Source organism: Macrobrachium nipponense, chromosome 47, assembly GCF_015104395.2.
Source record: "Macrobrachium nipponense isolate FS-2020 chromosome 47, ASM1510439v2, whole genome shotgun sequence".
NCBI classification, from domain to species: domain Eukaryota; kingdom Metazoa; phylum Arthropoda; class Malacostraca; order Decapoda; family Palaemonidae; genus Macrobrachium; species Macrobrachium nipponense.
Window position 1 is genome coordinate 34,334,051 of NC_087222.1, and position 17,951 is coordinate 34,352,001.

At 42.8% G+C, this 17,951-nt stretch overlaps 1 protein-coding gene across 1 annotated transcript in view; it reads right to left on the reverse strand.

Annotated features, from left to right (window-relative positions):
- LOC135204872 (multidrug resistance-associated protein 1-like) overlaps positions 1–17,951 on the reverse strand; it is a 62,899-nt gene that overhangs the window by 16,642 nt on the left and 28,306 nt on the right. Inside the window, 16 exon segments of the mRNA XM_064235094.1 lie at positions 4,234–4,428; positions 4,973–5,139; positions 5,515–5,673; positions 6,068–6,229; positions 6,902–6,991; positions 7,678–7,804; positions 7,925–8,033; positions 8,443–8,623; positions 8,909–9,129; positions 9,676–9,808; positions 10,060–10,146; positions 10,357–10,492; positions 11,394–11,460; positions 12,527–12,698; positions 13,351–13,518; positions 14,048–14,224. Of these exon segments, the coding sequence (XP_064091164.1) occupies positions 4,234–4,428; positions 4,973–5,139; positions 5,515–5,673; positions 6,068–6,229; positions 6,902–6,991; positions 7,678–7,804; positions 7,925–8,033; positions 8,443–8,623; positions 8,909–9,129; positions 9,676–9,808; positions 10,060–10,146; positions 10,357–10,492; positions 11,394–11,460; positions 12,527–12,698; positions 13,351–13,518; positions 14,048–14,224 (2,351 nt within the window).

Consider the following 17,951-nt stretch of genomic DNA (forward strand, 5'->3'; position numbering starts at 1 on the left):
GGTGTAGCCGAGGAAGTTGAAGGTAGTGGAGAGACAGACCTGACGCTCCCCCCGCTCGCTGGCAGGACCAGCGTACGTGGGGGGCTGCAGCCGATCACCAACCCGCGGTGGGGATCGATCTGCAGGCCTGGCCGTGCCGCTCACCTGTGGCGAGCGGCTCGACTGAGCACGTCGACCCCGGTCCCGTGCGTCAGACGAGCTGCTGCTGGTCACCGTATCCGCCCGGTCCCTGTGGGAGCGGCGGTCAGGTGACCTGCAGAGCTCGCTTTCGCCGTGAGACCGGTGAGCGTCCTCGCGGCACGTCAAAACCGCTGGTACCAGCCGAGGCTGGTACCGTCGGTCGAGGGGACCATGGGGGACCTCTTCCCAGCCTCAACCCGTGGCCGGTCAGAGACCGTCACGTCCACCCGAGGTACCGGCTGGTCGCTGCGAGAGCGGCCGCTGGCCTGGCGAGAGTCACCTGAGCGGCTCTCGACAGTCTTCTGCTCCGTGCCTCGGTCATGACGCTGAGCGAACTCAGGCGTCTTAAACTTTGGCTGCACGGTCACCCGAAGGAGATCGTACACTCGGAACTTCTCGCGGACGAGAAACCGAGCCGGTACCTGGCTTAGCAGCAGAGCTGCCAAGACCAGGCGAGGGTTGTACCAGCGGTAGCCAGCACACCCTTGGTCCCCGTCTTCTTCTTCTTCTCCAGTAAGGGGAGGACGGGCCCCGTTCCCGAAGGAACAGGAGGACCAGCAGAAGAAACCCCCCCACCCCCCCGTCACACCGGAATGTGACGAGCCCTTCGAAGTTCCCGAAGGAGTCTTCTTAGGGGGAATAACAAAACCCGGTTACAGTGGTCGTGCTGAGAGCGGCCGCTGGCCTGGGAGAGAGTCACCTGAGCGGTTCTTTTCGCCAGCCTTCTGCCTCCGTGCCGTGGTCTTGGCGCCGAGCGAACTCGGCGCCGAAACTTTTTTGGCTGCACGGTCTCCCGAGGAGAGCGTACACTCGTACACTCGGGATCTCCCGCGAACGAGAGACCGAGCCGGAACCTGGCGTAGCGGCATCGCCGCTAGCACCAGGCGAGGAAGTACCAGAGCTAACCGATACTCCTCTGGTCCCCGTCTATCTCTTCCTTACGGAAGGGGAGACGGGCCCCGCTCCCGAAGGAGCAGGAGGACCAGCAGAAGGACCCCCCGTCCCACCGAGGTGGGACGGGCCCTTAGAAGTTCCCGAAGGAGACTTCTTAGGGGGGGAGGCAGCCTTCTTCTTCTTCGGCTTATGGGCCTTAGAAGTCGAAGGGGAAGAGGCAGCAACAGACGAAGATGACACCTTCCTCTTCTTCGTCAGCTCACGCAGGACAGTCGTCAGGTCCTCTATACCAGGCCGGAGTCGGGGCCTATTGCCGAATGCAACACGGCCCGACTGCACCTGTCCGGAAGGACCTGGGACTGGGGAAGACACACCATGGGCGGGACAAGGACCAGCATGGACAGGCGCAGGAACCAGGAGCGACAGGAACAGCAACCAGCTCAGGAGCGCAGCCCGGAACAACAGCGGCAGCGGTAAACACAGAAGGGACAGCCAAGCCAGTAGCGGGAACCACATCAGCGACAGGTACGGCAGGCCCAGCCATCGCCTCGTAGAATCATCGCAGCCAGCGTGGTACTGGCGGCTCCGGTCCAGGGGCGAGCTGCTGGAACAGCGGAAGTCTGGGGCAGGCAACACGAAGAAACACACGGCGTGGCGGCATACCCTCCTCGGTACGGCGGCGACCGGCCCTAGAAGCGGCAGACGGCGTCACGACACAGCATGGGGAGTGTAGTACCAGCGGGGGGAAGCAGCATAAGCGGCCGTGAAGGTTGTAGTGGAGACCACTCCAAGGTCACCGCCCCAGACCTCGCTAGACTCTGCAGCAGATCGTGGATGCTAGGCACGCCCTGCAGCCGCAGTGGTCCATACCTGCTCCAAGGTCGTCTCCCACGGCTGTAGCACCTGCGGGGTAGCACAGACAGATTAGTAAGAGGGGGTTCCCTCACGCACGGGGGGGGAGACATGCCCCCACCCGAACGGAAGGAGAACCCCAAAAACAAAATACGAGGAAGCTGAGCGGGGGGGCAGGAAAGAAGACGAAGAATCGGATACCAAGGGAGTCGCGGGAGAGCTTTCCGACGACTTCCTGGCAGACCTTCGCTTCCCCTACCCCGCACAGCAGTGAAAAGTAATATGAAAATGAAACAGAATACTGCACTTGCGATTCACTTCATAGAACTTAAAGAGGGAAAAATCAATTCCCGGTAAGAGCGGAAACTTGATCCATAATAATATGATGCTATCATAAATATATATGAAAATGAACAATACTGCACTTGCTATTTTCACTTTCACAGCAATAAAATCGTAAGGATTAATTCCCGGGTAAGAGCGGAAATTGATCCAAAATTAAATTTGATGCAATTAATAAATGAAAATGAAAAGAAAAACTGCATTGCGAATCCACTTTCATTGCATTCTATTCATACAAAATAAGAGGCTCTTGCCGAGCGCAATCAAGCTCTCGGCAACGAACGCACAGGGCAAAAATATAATGAAAAAGAGTACTTACATCTTTCAATTACACACTTTCGCCCAAAATACATGACTCGGCGCGAGTGCGCCCGCCCGCCCTCGGCACCGAGACATAATTCAAGGGTTCAATTCATGAAAAGAGCGGAAATCGCTGTCTCTACGGCGATAGCTCCATGTTGATTCATAACTTAAGTAATGAAAATGAAAACAGTGTACTTACAGTTTCATTTTCAAGTCAAACCAAACATTAGTAGAAAACAACAAATATAAAATAAACAAAGCATACGACGATGAAGCGGGCAGAGAGCGATGACGAACACGTCCTTCACACCTGCGGCCGAAAGCAAAAGTGATTCTTCACCTCTCGGGCGCGCGGGCGCGCGCACGATCGGACAAGCAGTTAACTACCGTTCTCCCCTTGTTCGAAGCTTACGACCGTCCCAGCTGCCGCTAGTTACCTTCCTATGTTAAAGGACCGCGGGTTTGTATTACGTATCGGAACAAATTCCCTTTTTATGTGAATTGTTATTGCTTTTACATACATACAGTAATATTTTAACTCTCTCTTCTCCTCCTCTCCTCAACATATCAACACTCCCTCATTTAGTCTCAAGTCAGCTGGGCGTGACGTCACCATGGTTACGTATGATTTTATATATCTTTTATGCTAAATGTTAGATTGAAAGCTAAATTTTATATTAAATGCTTTATACTTTAATGTATTTTGTTGAATATTATCATCAATAAACTATATATTGTTAATGAAAAAATAAATTAATACAGTTTAACTTGTAAGACCCAGTAGGCCGTCGAATACAAGTACTATAAACTAGATAATTAGTCAGTTCGAAGTACTTACGAGCATTTGTTCGATAAACGATACAAAATTTTCTCAAAAATTGTTCGAAAAACGGAAAGTTAAACATTTGAAACGTTCGACAAATGAGGTACCACTGTACATTGCAATACTTGTACTAGTTTTCTATCTTACTATGCATTAGGTTTAGTAAAAAAAAAATCATAAGCAACTATCAGTACGTAAAACAAAATTCAACATTTCTGATTGCCCGAGGTTCTAAATGTGTGAGAAGACCTAAACTTACTGGATAAGAGCTGTAAAGAAAAAGTTGGCACTGAGGGAATGGCTGGAGACATCTCATCTCCCTCTGCACTGCACAGTGTTGGTTACAGGCAGTCCCTAGGTTATGTCAGGTTCAGGTTAAGTCATTCCAGACTTAAGGCAATTGCCTCACAGCGATGTTAACTCAAATTTGTCGGCACTGTAAGTGGATTTACGGTGCGATTACCTGGACTTACAGGGCTGTAAGTGTTATTTATTCCCATTAGTATAATTATGATGCTTTGGATTACAGCGATTTTCAGCTTAAAGCATGTTGCTGGGGATGGACCCACCCTGGACCCACCCCCTGCCACAAACTGGGGACTGCTTACTTAGCTATTAGAAACTTTATTAAGAAACAACTCAACTTAATCCATACTGGACTTCTGTACTTATCATCTAGTACTATATATATTATTTTGATTATTTTTTTAATGGTAACATTTTAGATGTGATAAATGTTTAGATAAATCTCTAAAAATTGAATTTTAAGTGTAAAGAAGTTAACTTAGGTTGAGAACTAATATATCTAACAGGAAAGAAAGAAGGAGATAGAGCATTACCTGTCACAGTCCATAATCGTATTGAGGCGATGAGCTACAGTCAGAACGGTGCAGTCTTTGAACTGGGAACGTATGGTTGCCTGGATCAGGTTGTCAGTTTCTAAGTCAACGGCTGCTGTTGCTTCATCTAACACCAGGATCTTGGACTTGCGTAAAAGGGCCCTCGCTAGGCAGACCAGCTGCTTCTGACCTATGCTGTAGGAATTCAAGAAGGGTAAAAATTAGGAGCTATATCACCATGATTCATCTAAAACTAAATAACATCTAAACTGCAACATTAAAATACATGATAATCCTAATTAGTCTACAGTCAGTACTTCATAATTTACAAGATGATTTCATTTTCATTCCACTGAAAAATATTTCTAAAATTAAAGAAAAATGAACGGTACGGTATCCTGTAATGAAATGGCAAAAGTGTTCCATTTTATATACAGCATTAACAAACACAGTATAAGTGTGCTTTAATTGAACGCAGCCCCATTTTATATTTCATTATATACAATCTCACTTTAAAGCCATTTGTCATTGGACATAAATACTACAGACTCGGTTACTAATCATTCCTCTGAATCTATGTCGAATATCAACAACCACCACCAACTACTGCAAGCAAAACTTTAAGATATCTCCTCAGTTCATAGAACTGGATCAAAATAATTATAACTTTAATCAACAGGTCCTTGATTAATTCGATTGCCCATAAGAAAATCTGTATTGAAATAGTCGGACAACTCGCCTCAAATTTGATCCATTTTCATCAACAACTGTGTCGAGCCTATTTGGCATCGTCCTCACAAATGATCCCAAGTGAGAGAGGTCAAGCGCTCTCCACAACTCCTCTTCTCTATATATGTTGGAAGGGTCAAGGTTGACCCTCAGATTTCCACCAAATAGCACAGGTTCCTAGGATGGAAATTACTAAGTTGTACATCTATTCTATACAGACCTTCAAATGAATAGCAGTCAAGCGCCTGGCTACATAGCCATCTATAGTATGGTTATGAAGCTGTATGCCAATATGTGGCATCATTATACAATTATATGAAAATACAAAATATGTGTGCTTATTTAGATGTCAATGGTACATATAAAACTTCTATATAGTTACATGATGATCATTAGCAAAAAGAGCCCACAACAATGCTAGAAAGGGCTGCCGATTCTTCCGAGGACAGTCGAGTTATCGTCCTCTTTCAATCATATCTCATAATGACGCTTCCTGAAGTTTAAAACCAGTACCATTACCGTTCTTAGTCGCTTGTTCTGCAACATTCTCACCTGGGGTATAACAGTTAAGCGACTACGAAGATCATGCAGACTCATTGTAGCAATGTTTACTCCATCTATCTCAATGGAACCTTCATTTCCTTCCAAGATACGAAAGAGGGCCATGGTTAGGGATGATTTCCCAGCGCCTGTACGCCCTACGATGCCAACCTGAAAGAGAATAAGCTTGGTCAATGTTAGTACCAAGTACTAATTCCAAATAATATGTTAAATATTCCTCTAAAATTGAGTAAACAGTCACCTACTTAAGACTACGTAGTGCAATTACTCATCAATAAACTGTGAACCAAAACAAATGATTACATATTAGTCCAGTTTATTCATCACTTTATAAATTTCAGTTATAAAGCTGGATTTCTTTTTACATTGTTTTCCTCAAATAATACGTCTGACAATATGGAAAGGGTTTAAACAAGTTTACTGATTGAAACAGAGTAAGAACAACTCTAATTGTCAATTCAGAAGTCAAGAGGCCTGTTCAGTTTAAGAGATGTGAAAGCTATTGCCTCAGTAGTATTCACCAACAAGTGATCAGCCATCTCACCTTCTCTCCTGGTGAAACAGAAAAACTAATGTCATGAAGAACATCGCTCAGGCCAGGTCGATAGCAAGTGGAATATCCCTTGAATGCCACAAAACCACACTGAGGCCACCAAGGAGAAGCTGAATGGTGTTCTACACTCTGGAAGGTTGACTCTGTTGGCTCCTGAGATAAAACAATTGGTTGCAAGGAAGGATAATGTAAAAAGTCAAATTGATCATAAGATTCAAGAAATTCTAATTAACAAAAAGATATCAATAATTTTTTTACTAACAGATTTCAACAAGAAAATTCTAAAGAAACAGTAAGGAATGTTAAGGTACTCTAGGACAAAGTCAACTGTTAAATTTGGTAACTGTAACAGCCTTTAGAATAAATCTTGTATGGTCCAACACAGCCCTTTAAAGTATCTCTGATATCATGAACAAACCTCACCTCACAAGTGAAACAGGTCACACACTTTTTTTTTTCACACTTTTTTTTTTCTTTATAATTCCACTCAAGATACTAGTACTACTACCATATTCATAATTCTACTAATGGTCAACAGTCTAATGTTTTGCACCTCTTCATCACTTAGGCAGCCAATACAGGTACCATTTCCACACAAAGAGTGCCTCAAAGCTAGCATTTACCATTTCAGTTTCACAACTCATTCTATTCACTCATCTCCGGGCTCCAGAACATTCTTGATTATTGTTTTTTCTTGAGTTTACGAAACTGATCCATCACTTCCTTAAAAGGCCATAATTCACACTTTAGATGGTTACCATGATACAAGATTGCCATAAAACTTACCCTCATCAACATCAAAACCTGACAAATCTCAAAACTTACATCCACATACTGCTTGATCCTCTCAACGCACACAATATTTGCAGCCACAGCTGAACTCATTCGGACAAGCCAGTTCAGCGTTACAGTTACCTGTTAAGATGAAAGACATGTTTTTATGAAGGGTATACAATGAATCCCCATATTCATGGACTCACATATTTGCGTATATCTCTCTGGAACGTATACCGCCATTATTCGTGGAAAATTTGCCTATTCGCAGTATTTTTCTATGAGAAACACCCATAAATTCTTGGTTTTCTTTCAGGAACTTCATCATAAAATGCACGTTTTGTGATAAAACTATTAAAAAAAAACAGGTATAACCATTTTTAGTGTTTTCTTTGTAGAGTTTTGGCTAACAAAATAGGCAGTTTTAAGCACTTTTATAGGGGTTTCAACTCTTCACAGGGGTCTGGTACCCATCCCCCGCAAATACAGGGCAAAAACTGCAATGGCATTAACCCATTTATTTACTAAGCCTTTGCAAAATCTCATCTATCCCAAAACCAGAGCTTGGGAAAATGATATCTACCCTTTACTGTGGGATTCTCAAAATTCCTGAGCTGAAAATGAGCAACAAATGACGGGTCTGTGGATCACACTAACTTTGAGGTTGGTTCTGGATGATAAACAATGCATTATGGGTGATACAAACCAATAAAACAGGGTAAGGAAGACACTTCAATGGTCAACATTTTGCTCCTACTCCAATGACAAATAATATTCATACCTTTCATTAAAGAGACAGATGATATAACTCCACATTTGATACTTGCATTTAGAGCGTAGGTGATAGACAGACCGACAATTCCTGGACTCAGGGAATCTCGCATAGCTACAGAAAAGAGGGCTGCTGCGAAAGTGATCATGTTTCCGATGAACTCAAGACGGAATTCTAACCAACTGTTGGGTAAAAAAAAGAAAAGTTTCTTACGATCATTATACTGTTGAAGGTGGTCCCAAAAATAAAATACGCTCTACAAAATTCATACTTCAAACACTGAAAAATTCTCCTGTACTTGCCGATCACATGCTACGTTGGCCAAGCTGGTTCTGTTGGCATTGTCCTGCTTTTTATGTAGCTCCTCCTGCATGACGTTTACTTTCCCAAAAGCTCTGATTGTGACAACACCTACGACACAAGAAATTTGAATCGGTTACAAACAATGAGAGAAAATCCATCACCCTCAACAAATTTCCAGTGTTGAATTGTGAGACAATAGCTAACCATGAACACTGGGTACAGCCACTGAATGTACCAGTCTCTTTCTGACAATGATGTTATATTGACATCTGAATGAAAGAAATCTAATATTCAAACTACTACTAACAGACTAAATTACTTCTAGAACATCACATATTCTTCCACTGGTCCTCGAAGGGAAGAGTTTTAACTTGAAGTCTAACGTTCTGACCACATAAACTTTCAAGTTAGGCCAATTCCATCACCTAGCATACAGTATAGTACACAACAGCGTATATATAACATTAGGTCCGTAACACAGAATTAAGAAATGTGACTACAATAGCCCAATACTCACCTTGCAGGCTCTCAATGACATGGGAAAAGACTGGGGACTTGGCCACAGATTGGAGGCGTCTCAACTGTCTTGACGTTGGAATGTAAACAGAGTGAATGCTGTAGTAAAACATCATGATAGGAATGACTACAGCAGCAACTATTGGATTGGAGCCAATGATCACCAGTAATGTTGCAAACACCTGTGGAAAAATAATACATAGTGACAACTGTCAAAAAAGAAACAAATGCACATCTCTGCACTATACACTAAGAATTTATGAAACTGACTTATAAATTACAGAGAGAGAGAGAGAGAGAGAGAGAGAGAGAGAGAGAGAGAGAGAGAGAGAGAGAGAGAGAGAGAGAGAGAGAGAGAGAGAGAGACTCATCCCAATTACAGTACTTCCATGTATAGTCTACAACCCATCAAATAATGTTGCACAAAGCACAAGGACTACAAAAACAGAAGCAAAACTATCAATTACCTGAGTCAAACACGCAATGCTGCTGCTGATAGTACTTGGAAGTTGTGTATCAAGAGCCCCTATGTCAGCGTTGAACCTGTTCATTATTCGACCAACAGGGTTTGAGTCGAAAAAGAGCATCGGCAGATGCAATACACTGGTCAGGAGTTTGTGGTGTAGGTGCATTCCTGCTCGTAAACATCCAAGCCATATTGACAGGGATCCTATGTAGTAAAGCACAGCTGGAAAATAACGGGATTACAATTGTATTACTCTTTTGCAATGTCCAATAATCAGAAGAGTCTTTTAGAACCAAGCGCACAAGATTACTGTATAAAAAAATTTATAATCATTTCACATTTTGCATAAAAAAGACATTAAACATCATATTTATCACCTGACAAACTGACACTTCGTCTTCATTTTATTGATTTTTATATGTCTGCATTTCCTTTACAGAGTTTGCTTACTTACAAGTTCTCTCAAATGCCATTTGTCTTGTGCTGTTTCTACAATTCACACTTGGTCTTTGGTCTTTATCTATACCTCTTCTCAATTTTCTGGCCATTCCTACTGACCTTTGACCTGCTACTTTCTTAAATATCACCTGCTTTTTTTTTATGTACTGCTCTTCAGCCATTCCCATTACGTACTTGCCAATTCTTTTTCATTCTCAGTTTACTTTTCCAGCCATTGGACTGTTCAGGCCATTTCACTCTGTCAATAATGATGTGTCCAAATCTTAATGAGACGGCAAGCAAACTCCATAGACATCGCGATGAACTTACCTTGTCCCAAACCAAACATACTGTAGCCTATCAGAAATCCCATACGAGAGGATCCAAGCTTGTTCGTCCCAACATTCATACTATTGTTATCAGACCACTTAGATAGCCAGATGTTGCCACCAACCTGGAAGGCCTGGGGGAAAGAAAAAATCATGCTGTCGGTGTAACACAAGTACTATACATCTTAGATGAAAGCTCTCATTAACTAGCAATCCGACCCTTAACGGCAAACTGATTTATTGTTTTATCTTCTGAAGCACAGAAAACAGAGTCAAAAGATCTGTGCTCGGAAATACAGAACCGTTCCACTGTCTGACAACACTTTTCATAAACTCCACACACTTAATATATTATATTTCAACATTTTCTTGCAAATTTATTTACCTGTGCAACTGAGAAGACCACCGGAGGAATCAAAGACAGCACTAGACCCACAGAAGAGGCGTAATATAAGTATACGTCCCACTTCACCTGTAATATCAGAAAATTTCGCAGATAGCTTAGACTTGTCTCAACTTTAAAACAAGGTAGATTCATTACAAATTTAAATATGTCCATATTTTCATACAACAAATAAGAGTTACCTTCCTTAATGTTGACATCTTGTCTTAACTTTAAAAGAAGGTAGATTCATTACAAATTCAAATATTTCCATATTTCCATACAACAAATATGAGTTACCTTCCCTATGTTGACATCCTCAATCTGAGTTATTGTCTTGCCAAGGTTAAAATCGCTCTGGCTTCTTTTTGGAGTTATAAAACTGGAATGTCCACCTTTCACGATGTCCAAAGTGTCCTCTTTCCTCACTTCAGATCTGGGAATTAATATCACTAGTTTTGAGTAGATATACAGGCAGTCCCCAGGTTATGACGGGGGTTCCGTTCTTGAGACGCATCGTAAGCCAAAAATCGTCATAAGCCGGAACATCATAAAAAATCCTAAGAAAACCTTACTTTTAATGCTTTGGGTACATTAAAAACTATGTAAACTGCATTGTTATTGCATTTTTCATCAAAAAACCTTCAAATATTGATTATTTTGCATTCTTGGTGTCATATTTCTTCTACTAGATCAGCGTTTGTAGGTGTCATAACCTTGGAAATAATTTCTGATGAATATAATTGAAAAGTGCCTTAACCTCGGAACGTCATACGCCGAACCCGTCGTAACCCGGGGACTGCCTGTATGCAGTAGTACTATTATGCTGCTAATTTTTAACACATCTTCACAAAGTGCCTGAAGAGTATGTGATTATTCTGAAACAAACTTTTAAGTGCAAATACAATGTGCAAACCCCTTTACTATCCTTCATAAAGTACATACTCTCTAATCTTGAAAAGGGATAACAAAAATGTAAAGAAAAAATGACAGCGCTAGAATGATGCAACAATTTCTATATTTTAAAAGATATCGACTTTTATCATGACAAAAACGTACTGCAAATACACTGCTTCTGTATGAAAAAGACGAATCTGTTTCTACACAACTCATTTATCATAATTAGTTCCCAGTCACACAACCTTATAGACCTTGAATTACAAACATTCTAACGTGCATTCCCAGCTTATACTTTGCTGGTCTGGAGGCAAGACTCTCTCTTCAGGACCTCTCTAACTGGTGTGATTGGAAACAGTTTGCACTGAGTGAGGTTATCTCTGATGTGAGGGTTTTTAAGAAGATGCAACTACCCACAGTATCTCCAGAACATGACTTACCCAATTTTGTCTTGACCCTCTTGGTGGGAGGGTGGGGCCCTCAATGCCCGATGGGTCTGACCACTCACTTCACCATTCAGGTTCATGAAAAGGAATGAAGAATTAATGTTACTGGCTACGTCCACTAAAATACACCGATAAAATTTCTAATCAAAATATCCAAAACTAAAATTAAAAATCATAATTTTTCTTATGAGCTGTTACTTCGAACAAAGTTAGAACATTCCTAAGCTGTTTTATGCAATGCCCGTAAGGTGGCCAATGATTAGATCATGGGGAATGGACGCAGCTAAATGCAAACTGCAGAGCAGAAGACATTAGCTTGGAGTACCTCTTCACGTAGATTCTTAATGTGTATTTTGTTATTGTAACCACAACATAGGATACCATTTTTATTCCCATCTCGCCCTTCTGCTACTGATGGGAACCTGTCCTGTCTCCTTCAAGGATGGGAGGAATGCAACGCAGAGAACTACCTCATTGCCATAGGAGTGTTATTGAGCATGTTCCTAAGGTTTCTACTGATAAAGGAGTTTGCAGGTTCTATTGTCCTAAAGAATGGACAAGAGCAATTACAAAATTCAAGGCTTCTTTTGTGATGCTGTCAAACACAATCTGTCAGATTTCCATGGGGAAGTGTAGGTTCTCCTCTTTTTCAAATGTATAAAAATTCTGTTGGTGAATATCACCTTTGCAATGTGTCTCACTTATAAATCTTGCTACCAACACAAATATCTGCTCTTGATAAATTTTAAATATTAGTTAGGTTACCAGCATAAAAAAACAATGATTACCATAATTACAGAAATGTAAAAAGATGTCCATCCAAAACCTGACTGCTGCTCCATGAGTTCGATAATGTTAAGCTAAGTTCATTCCTACCTGTTACTTCCTATTAAGTATGCTTAGCCTTTTATTGATGTAGTATATCAAATATGTAAATATTACTAACTTGATTACAAATGAAATCTTCCAGTGTGTGTGTTCTTGATTGTGTCTTTATCAAGCCATGAAACACCTTTACATTTGTTCCGAATAACCAATGTCTAACTTATCCTTTTACTGATAAATTCTTAACAACTTTTTGTGAATGCTTACAAGTACGTATCTAGTCCAAGAACAAATTAGCTTACCTTCTGTACCAACGGAGAAACTGACGCTGCCATTCTGTATCAAATAATGAGAAAATTCATCTCCGAGAAGTTGCATGTAAGTGCCTTTCTCAACAATGCAACCATCCTGCATCACAACAATCATATCGACTTCTTGTAACAGTGACAGGGAGTGCGTTACAAACAACCTGGTCTGTGGGAAAGAGAGTATACACTTTGTTAAAAACGCTATAAGGAAAAATATGACATTGAAAGGTACAGTACTAGAGTGCACGTAGGGTAAGACTTTGGATGAGAACTTTTAAGTGTGCATATACAGTACAAAGTCAAATTTCCAGATATGAATGGTGATATCTGATCAGTTTCCTAAATGTACACTATTTTTTCCTACTAAAAGCATCTATGAGACAAACCAGTATCTAAAATCTCCAATTCTTTTGGCTCAATGAGGCAGAATATCCATAAAGCTTTTTAACTTGTCTTTTCATCAGTGGCTACCATATCACAGAGCCTCTTTTGTATATCTTAATTTTTCAATGAGCATTTCCTTGTGTAATTCTTTTAACCACACCATTTTTATTTAAATCTTTAAAGTATATATCTTCTTTAGTTTTTACCCATTCATGTTGGTTCATTTCAATTCAGCTATCCAACTTGCTATGACATATTTCATCCTACGCCAATCTTGGCCTCCCACTGATGGACAAATCATTAACATGGACCAGTGTATCTGGAATCAGGACTAATTAGCTTTGGCAAAATAAATCTAAAAGTAATGATCCCAAACAAAAAATATATATCTCTCTAATCAGTCTATAGTTAGATATATTGCTCACGTGACTTACTTTCTCCTTCAGTAGACCTTGAGGTCCGATGACATTCTTAAATATCTGTCGACTAACAGACGAGTCCACAGCACTGAGTGAATCGTCAAGCAGGATTATGTCGGCATCGCAGGCCACAGCTCTTGCGATGCAGACCCTCTGCCTCTGACCGCCACTGAGATTGACACCCTGCAAATCACACACAAGAGTATTATGACTGACTTTCAATATTTAGACACCATACTTTTACTGCAAAGCAAAATGCTTGCTCCAACCTGATAAACAATAAAGGAAAATTAGCATCTGCATCATCTTCTTATCCCATATAGTACAATACATAAACAAACTTCCATGTTTGTTTGCTTGTTTGTTTGTATGGTGTTTTTTACGCTGCATGGAACCAGCAGTTATTCAGCAACGGGACCAATGGCTTTACATGACTTCTGAACCACGTCGAGAGTGAACTTCTGTCACCAGAAATACACATCTCTAACTCCTCAATGGAATGCCCGAGAATCAAACTCACGTCCACTGAGGTGGCAGGCCAACACCATACCGAATACGCCACTGAGGCACTAAACTTCCATGTTACTCTGACTTAATTCTTCAGCTATATGCACATAGATCTCAAGGCTACTCTTTTCTATGAAACAAATAAAAATTCTGTGCCTTCTTCACATTACCTCTACTTAAAATCACTTTTAAAATACATGATCACCTTGTCTCCAATTTCAGTCTGATCTCCTGCTACGAAGGTATCGAAGTCTTCCGAAAGAGCGCAGGCCATTACGACACTCGTGTACCAGTTCTTTGTTGGCTCCGACCCCCAAACTATGTTCTCCTTGGCACTGCCACTCCAAAGCCAAGGTTGTTGAGGAATGTACGAAACCTTTCCCTAATAATGGACAAAGGACAAAGCTTCAAAATATTTAAAATATCCAGGCATTCAAATAATCTGAAATCTTAGTAAAATGACAATTTGTCGAAAATTGCATTTTTCCTAACTATACAAACCTGAGGTCCTTTAACAATAGGAAGTAGCTAGCGGCAGCTGGAACGGTCGTAAGCTTCGAACAAGGGGAGAATGGTAGTTAACTGCTTGTCTGACAGTCGCGCGCCGCGCGACTGGGAGGTAAACAAATCACTTTTGCTTTTGGCACATGCAAAATACGCAGAGTGAGGGGTGGCATGAGGAGGGACTATATGTAAAGGACCTCAGGTTTGTATAGTTAGGAAAAATGCAATTTTCGACAAATTGTCATTTGTTCCGATACGTAATACAAACCATCGGTCCTTTAACAATAGGAAGACTCACTTCTTGGTAGGAGGAATCTGAGTCTTTTGATGAACAGACTGGTGTTCGTCCATCCCTGGAATGCCTCCCTGGTCGTAAGAGCGAGGGAGGGATCCAAGCCTCTGTCCGATTGATCGGGGTGTGCACCGCAGGATCAATGGTCAGACCTTCTGGCCGAGTACTAAGAGAGAGGCAAGCGTATCTCTTCGTACCAGCATACAAGAACTTGTTCCTGTTTGCAAGACCGGCAACATAAGTATGGTTGTCTCAAGCTGGCATCCACTTCCTCCCCCTTGTTGGAGGAAGTGGTGGATATACGCTCCTATCCCTAGTGAAAGGGATAGGATGGGGCTCTGTTGAGTAGCTCACCTGCATCTTGTCCTTATCCAGCAGGGTGACGACCGTGTCCCTCTAACCACAGGTAGAGGGGAAGAAAAAGATGGGAAGAGGAGCCAGTCAGACTCTCATTCACTCATCCATTCTTACGGTACACCAGGACTCGATGCTGTTCAGCCTGCGAGGGTCCTGGGTTCGCTACACAACGTGTTGAGCAGCCACCACGGGTCCCAAAGGAAAAAAGATCCAAGGACCTGTGGGCAATATCCCGAAGGTAGAAGGAAGGGCGTGTGGCTGGTTGGACCAGACCCCTGCCTTCAGTACCTGCGCCACGGAGAAGTTCTTGCGGACAAGGCAGCATTTCCTTCGAAGGCGGTGAAGTCCATTAGGGAGGGGATTGTGAACGACTCGAACCAATCGTCAGGGACCGAAGGGTTCTGAGTCTTCGCTACGAAGTTCAGTACGAAATCGAGCGTCACGGATCCCCATCCCCTGGATGCTTGACTCGCAGAAGTCATGCAGTTCCTCAGAGGAAAAGAAGGAAATAGTCGCATGACCCTATCCCTCTTCTCTACTTCGGTGATGTCCAGTACCCATACTGGTCTGTCCGTTTGCCACGAAGTCTCTCGCATCCTCCTATCCCCATGCAGCGAAGTTCGGTATGTGGGATAGGACACCGACACTCCATGGTGGGTGTCGATGGTATGGGTGCTGTGACAAGCTATTAAAACGAAGTAATGATTGCTCTGTAACAACCGAACTAAGTCAACAGCGTAGTTCGTAACTGACTCGGGCGCTCTGACAGCTGCCGACTGACTGCGTTCGGTAGGAGGCAAGTTGGTCCAAGCATCCGGAGTAAGTCACGTGACCTTCGCCTTTAAAGGGTTATGCCGAGAGAGACCAAACAAATAATGTATTTGTTTGTCACCAATGCCGGACAGTGAGGTGATGATTCTCTTAAGGCATGTGCCCAACAGGCGAAAGTCAATTGCCTTCTAGAGACCGAGGTCCCTGAAGGCAAAACATCTCATGGTTATTGAATCTCAGCTAAGGAGAAACAACACTATTTACCGTTGAAGACGAAGGTAGATATTGAATGCAACCTACGTCTTCACAGACGAATCGAGAGAAGGATTCTCAAGATTCATAACCTGTGCTTACAAATGACTGAAAACGCTAACCGCTATTTCATTGCTGTCCGGTGAGAAGTCGTAGTTGCAATGAAAGCGGGGCGGTTTTCAGTAATGAAAACACGGGAAAGCCGCCTGAAGAACTGCTTCTCATGGGCTGAACATTTGGAAGTAGAGCTGTCAGGTCGGAGAGTAGGCGATGTCTTCTGACACATCCTGTAATTCGGGTTGAACAATGAACAATTGTACACCTACGAATACGAGATATTTTGAAGACAAACTCAGATGTCTGCAAAATCATTTGCATTATCGCAGTGCGATGCAGCGGGAGACTTGTACAGACTTCTGTTACCGTGCGGTAAACAGAAAGATAAAAGAGTCCAAGAGATATCTCTGTTGAAAATTCTCGCAATGTCGAAGGCGATGGAATCTAGCGTCACAGCAGTAGATGGTCCTTCATTATTGCGAGAATCCCCGTTAATCAGAGACCTAAGTCCATGATTGTTGGGCAGAGATACGGTTCGGTAGTCAATCAAAGCAGGGGAGAGAGAGACATAACTAACCGTGCATCTCGGAGGCCCAGCTGATACTGAGCTGCTATCAGGCAGTTCAATACGCAGTAGTTGAGCCTGAGCTCTCGCTGACTCGTCATCCTGAGTTGCCAGGTAATCCATTATTCCACGAAGGAATGCGTTCGGCTAGAACTACGGAGCATAAAAGATATGCTCGAGCAATTATATTTAGGCGAAACGAATTTCGGTAAATATAAAAGTTGAAATGGTGTTGTCGTGACAAAAAAAACCATAAGTATATAAAAATTGAAACTGAAAACTCCTGGGAGGTTGCAGGCAACCCCGAGTTGCAGTTCAATTAGAATACTTCTCTTCTAAGTCGCAATCCATAGATTAACTAGGATATGCGCCTACCCCTCGGACAATTCAACTGCTTAGTAGAATCATGTCGCGAGGTTAATATACGTAGTATATTGTAGGATTCTGAACAACGATCTCCATCCTAAATTCTTTCCTTCAAGAAACAAAAAAACGGATTGGAGATCGACCACCTTTGATCTCTATCAAGAGAGTGAAGGAGAAGTCTTCCTCGAAGGAAAGCTTCAATGGTGAACAGAATACTAAGACGATAGTTCAAGCCAAACTGGATATTCCCGTCCGATCTTCTCTATTCCAGGTTGGTCGCCTACTGTGAGATAGTTTCTTTCAGCAGCAGTCTTCTTCCCAATGCTAGAAATTCCAGGTAATTCGAGCATAGGCAGAGGTTCCAGATTACGTGTACATATCGGGGATTCTCGTCTCGCTCACTTTGGCCGTGGTCTCGCCTAAGTGTTTGGAGATCGTAAAAAACTCGAACACTCTGAATGCGCTAGAAATTCCGTTAGAATTCTAAGCAGTCTGCGAAACCCCACGAATTCGTCAAACGATATCGGCTGGTGGTCCTCTCGATTCCCATAGAAATCGAGAATGGGGCAGGATCCCTCCTCAACGAACGGGGCTTACGTCAGGTAGGCCCGAAGGTCCCCCCGCCGGTAGCGCAGTCCCCCAACGTGGGATCCTACAGAGAAATCTCTGTAGGTATCCCTCCCCTTTCCCTCGTAGCCGTAAGGAGAGAGGGAATGGGGGAGGAATTGGATACTCGCTCGCCTTCCCAGTGGAACTAGCAGTTGGAGAAGAGTAGGAGCAGCCATCGCCTTGCGGCGATGGCCTCTCAGAGTCTGGGAAAACGAATCATCAGGAGAAAACGTTTTCCCGCGGAGGGTTAAGAACTCTCACTGTAGGTAAGGGTCTGCCGCCACTGTGAACGTCGTCTGGGTGGGGCTGATCGACACCTGACAGGAGAGAGCCGAT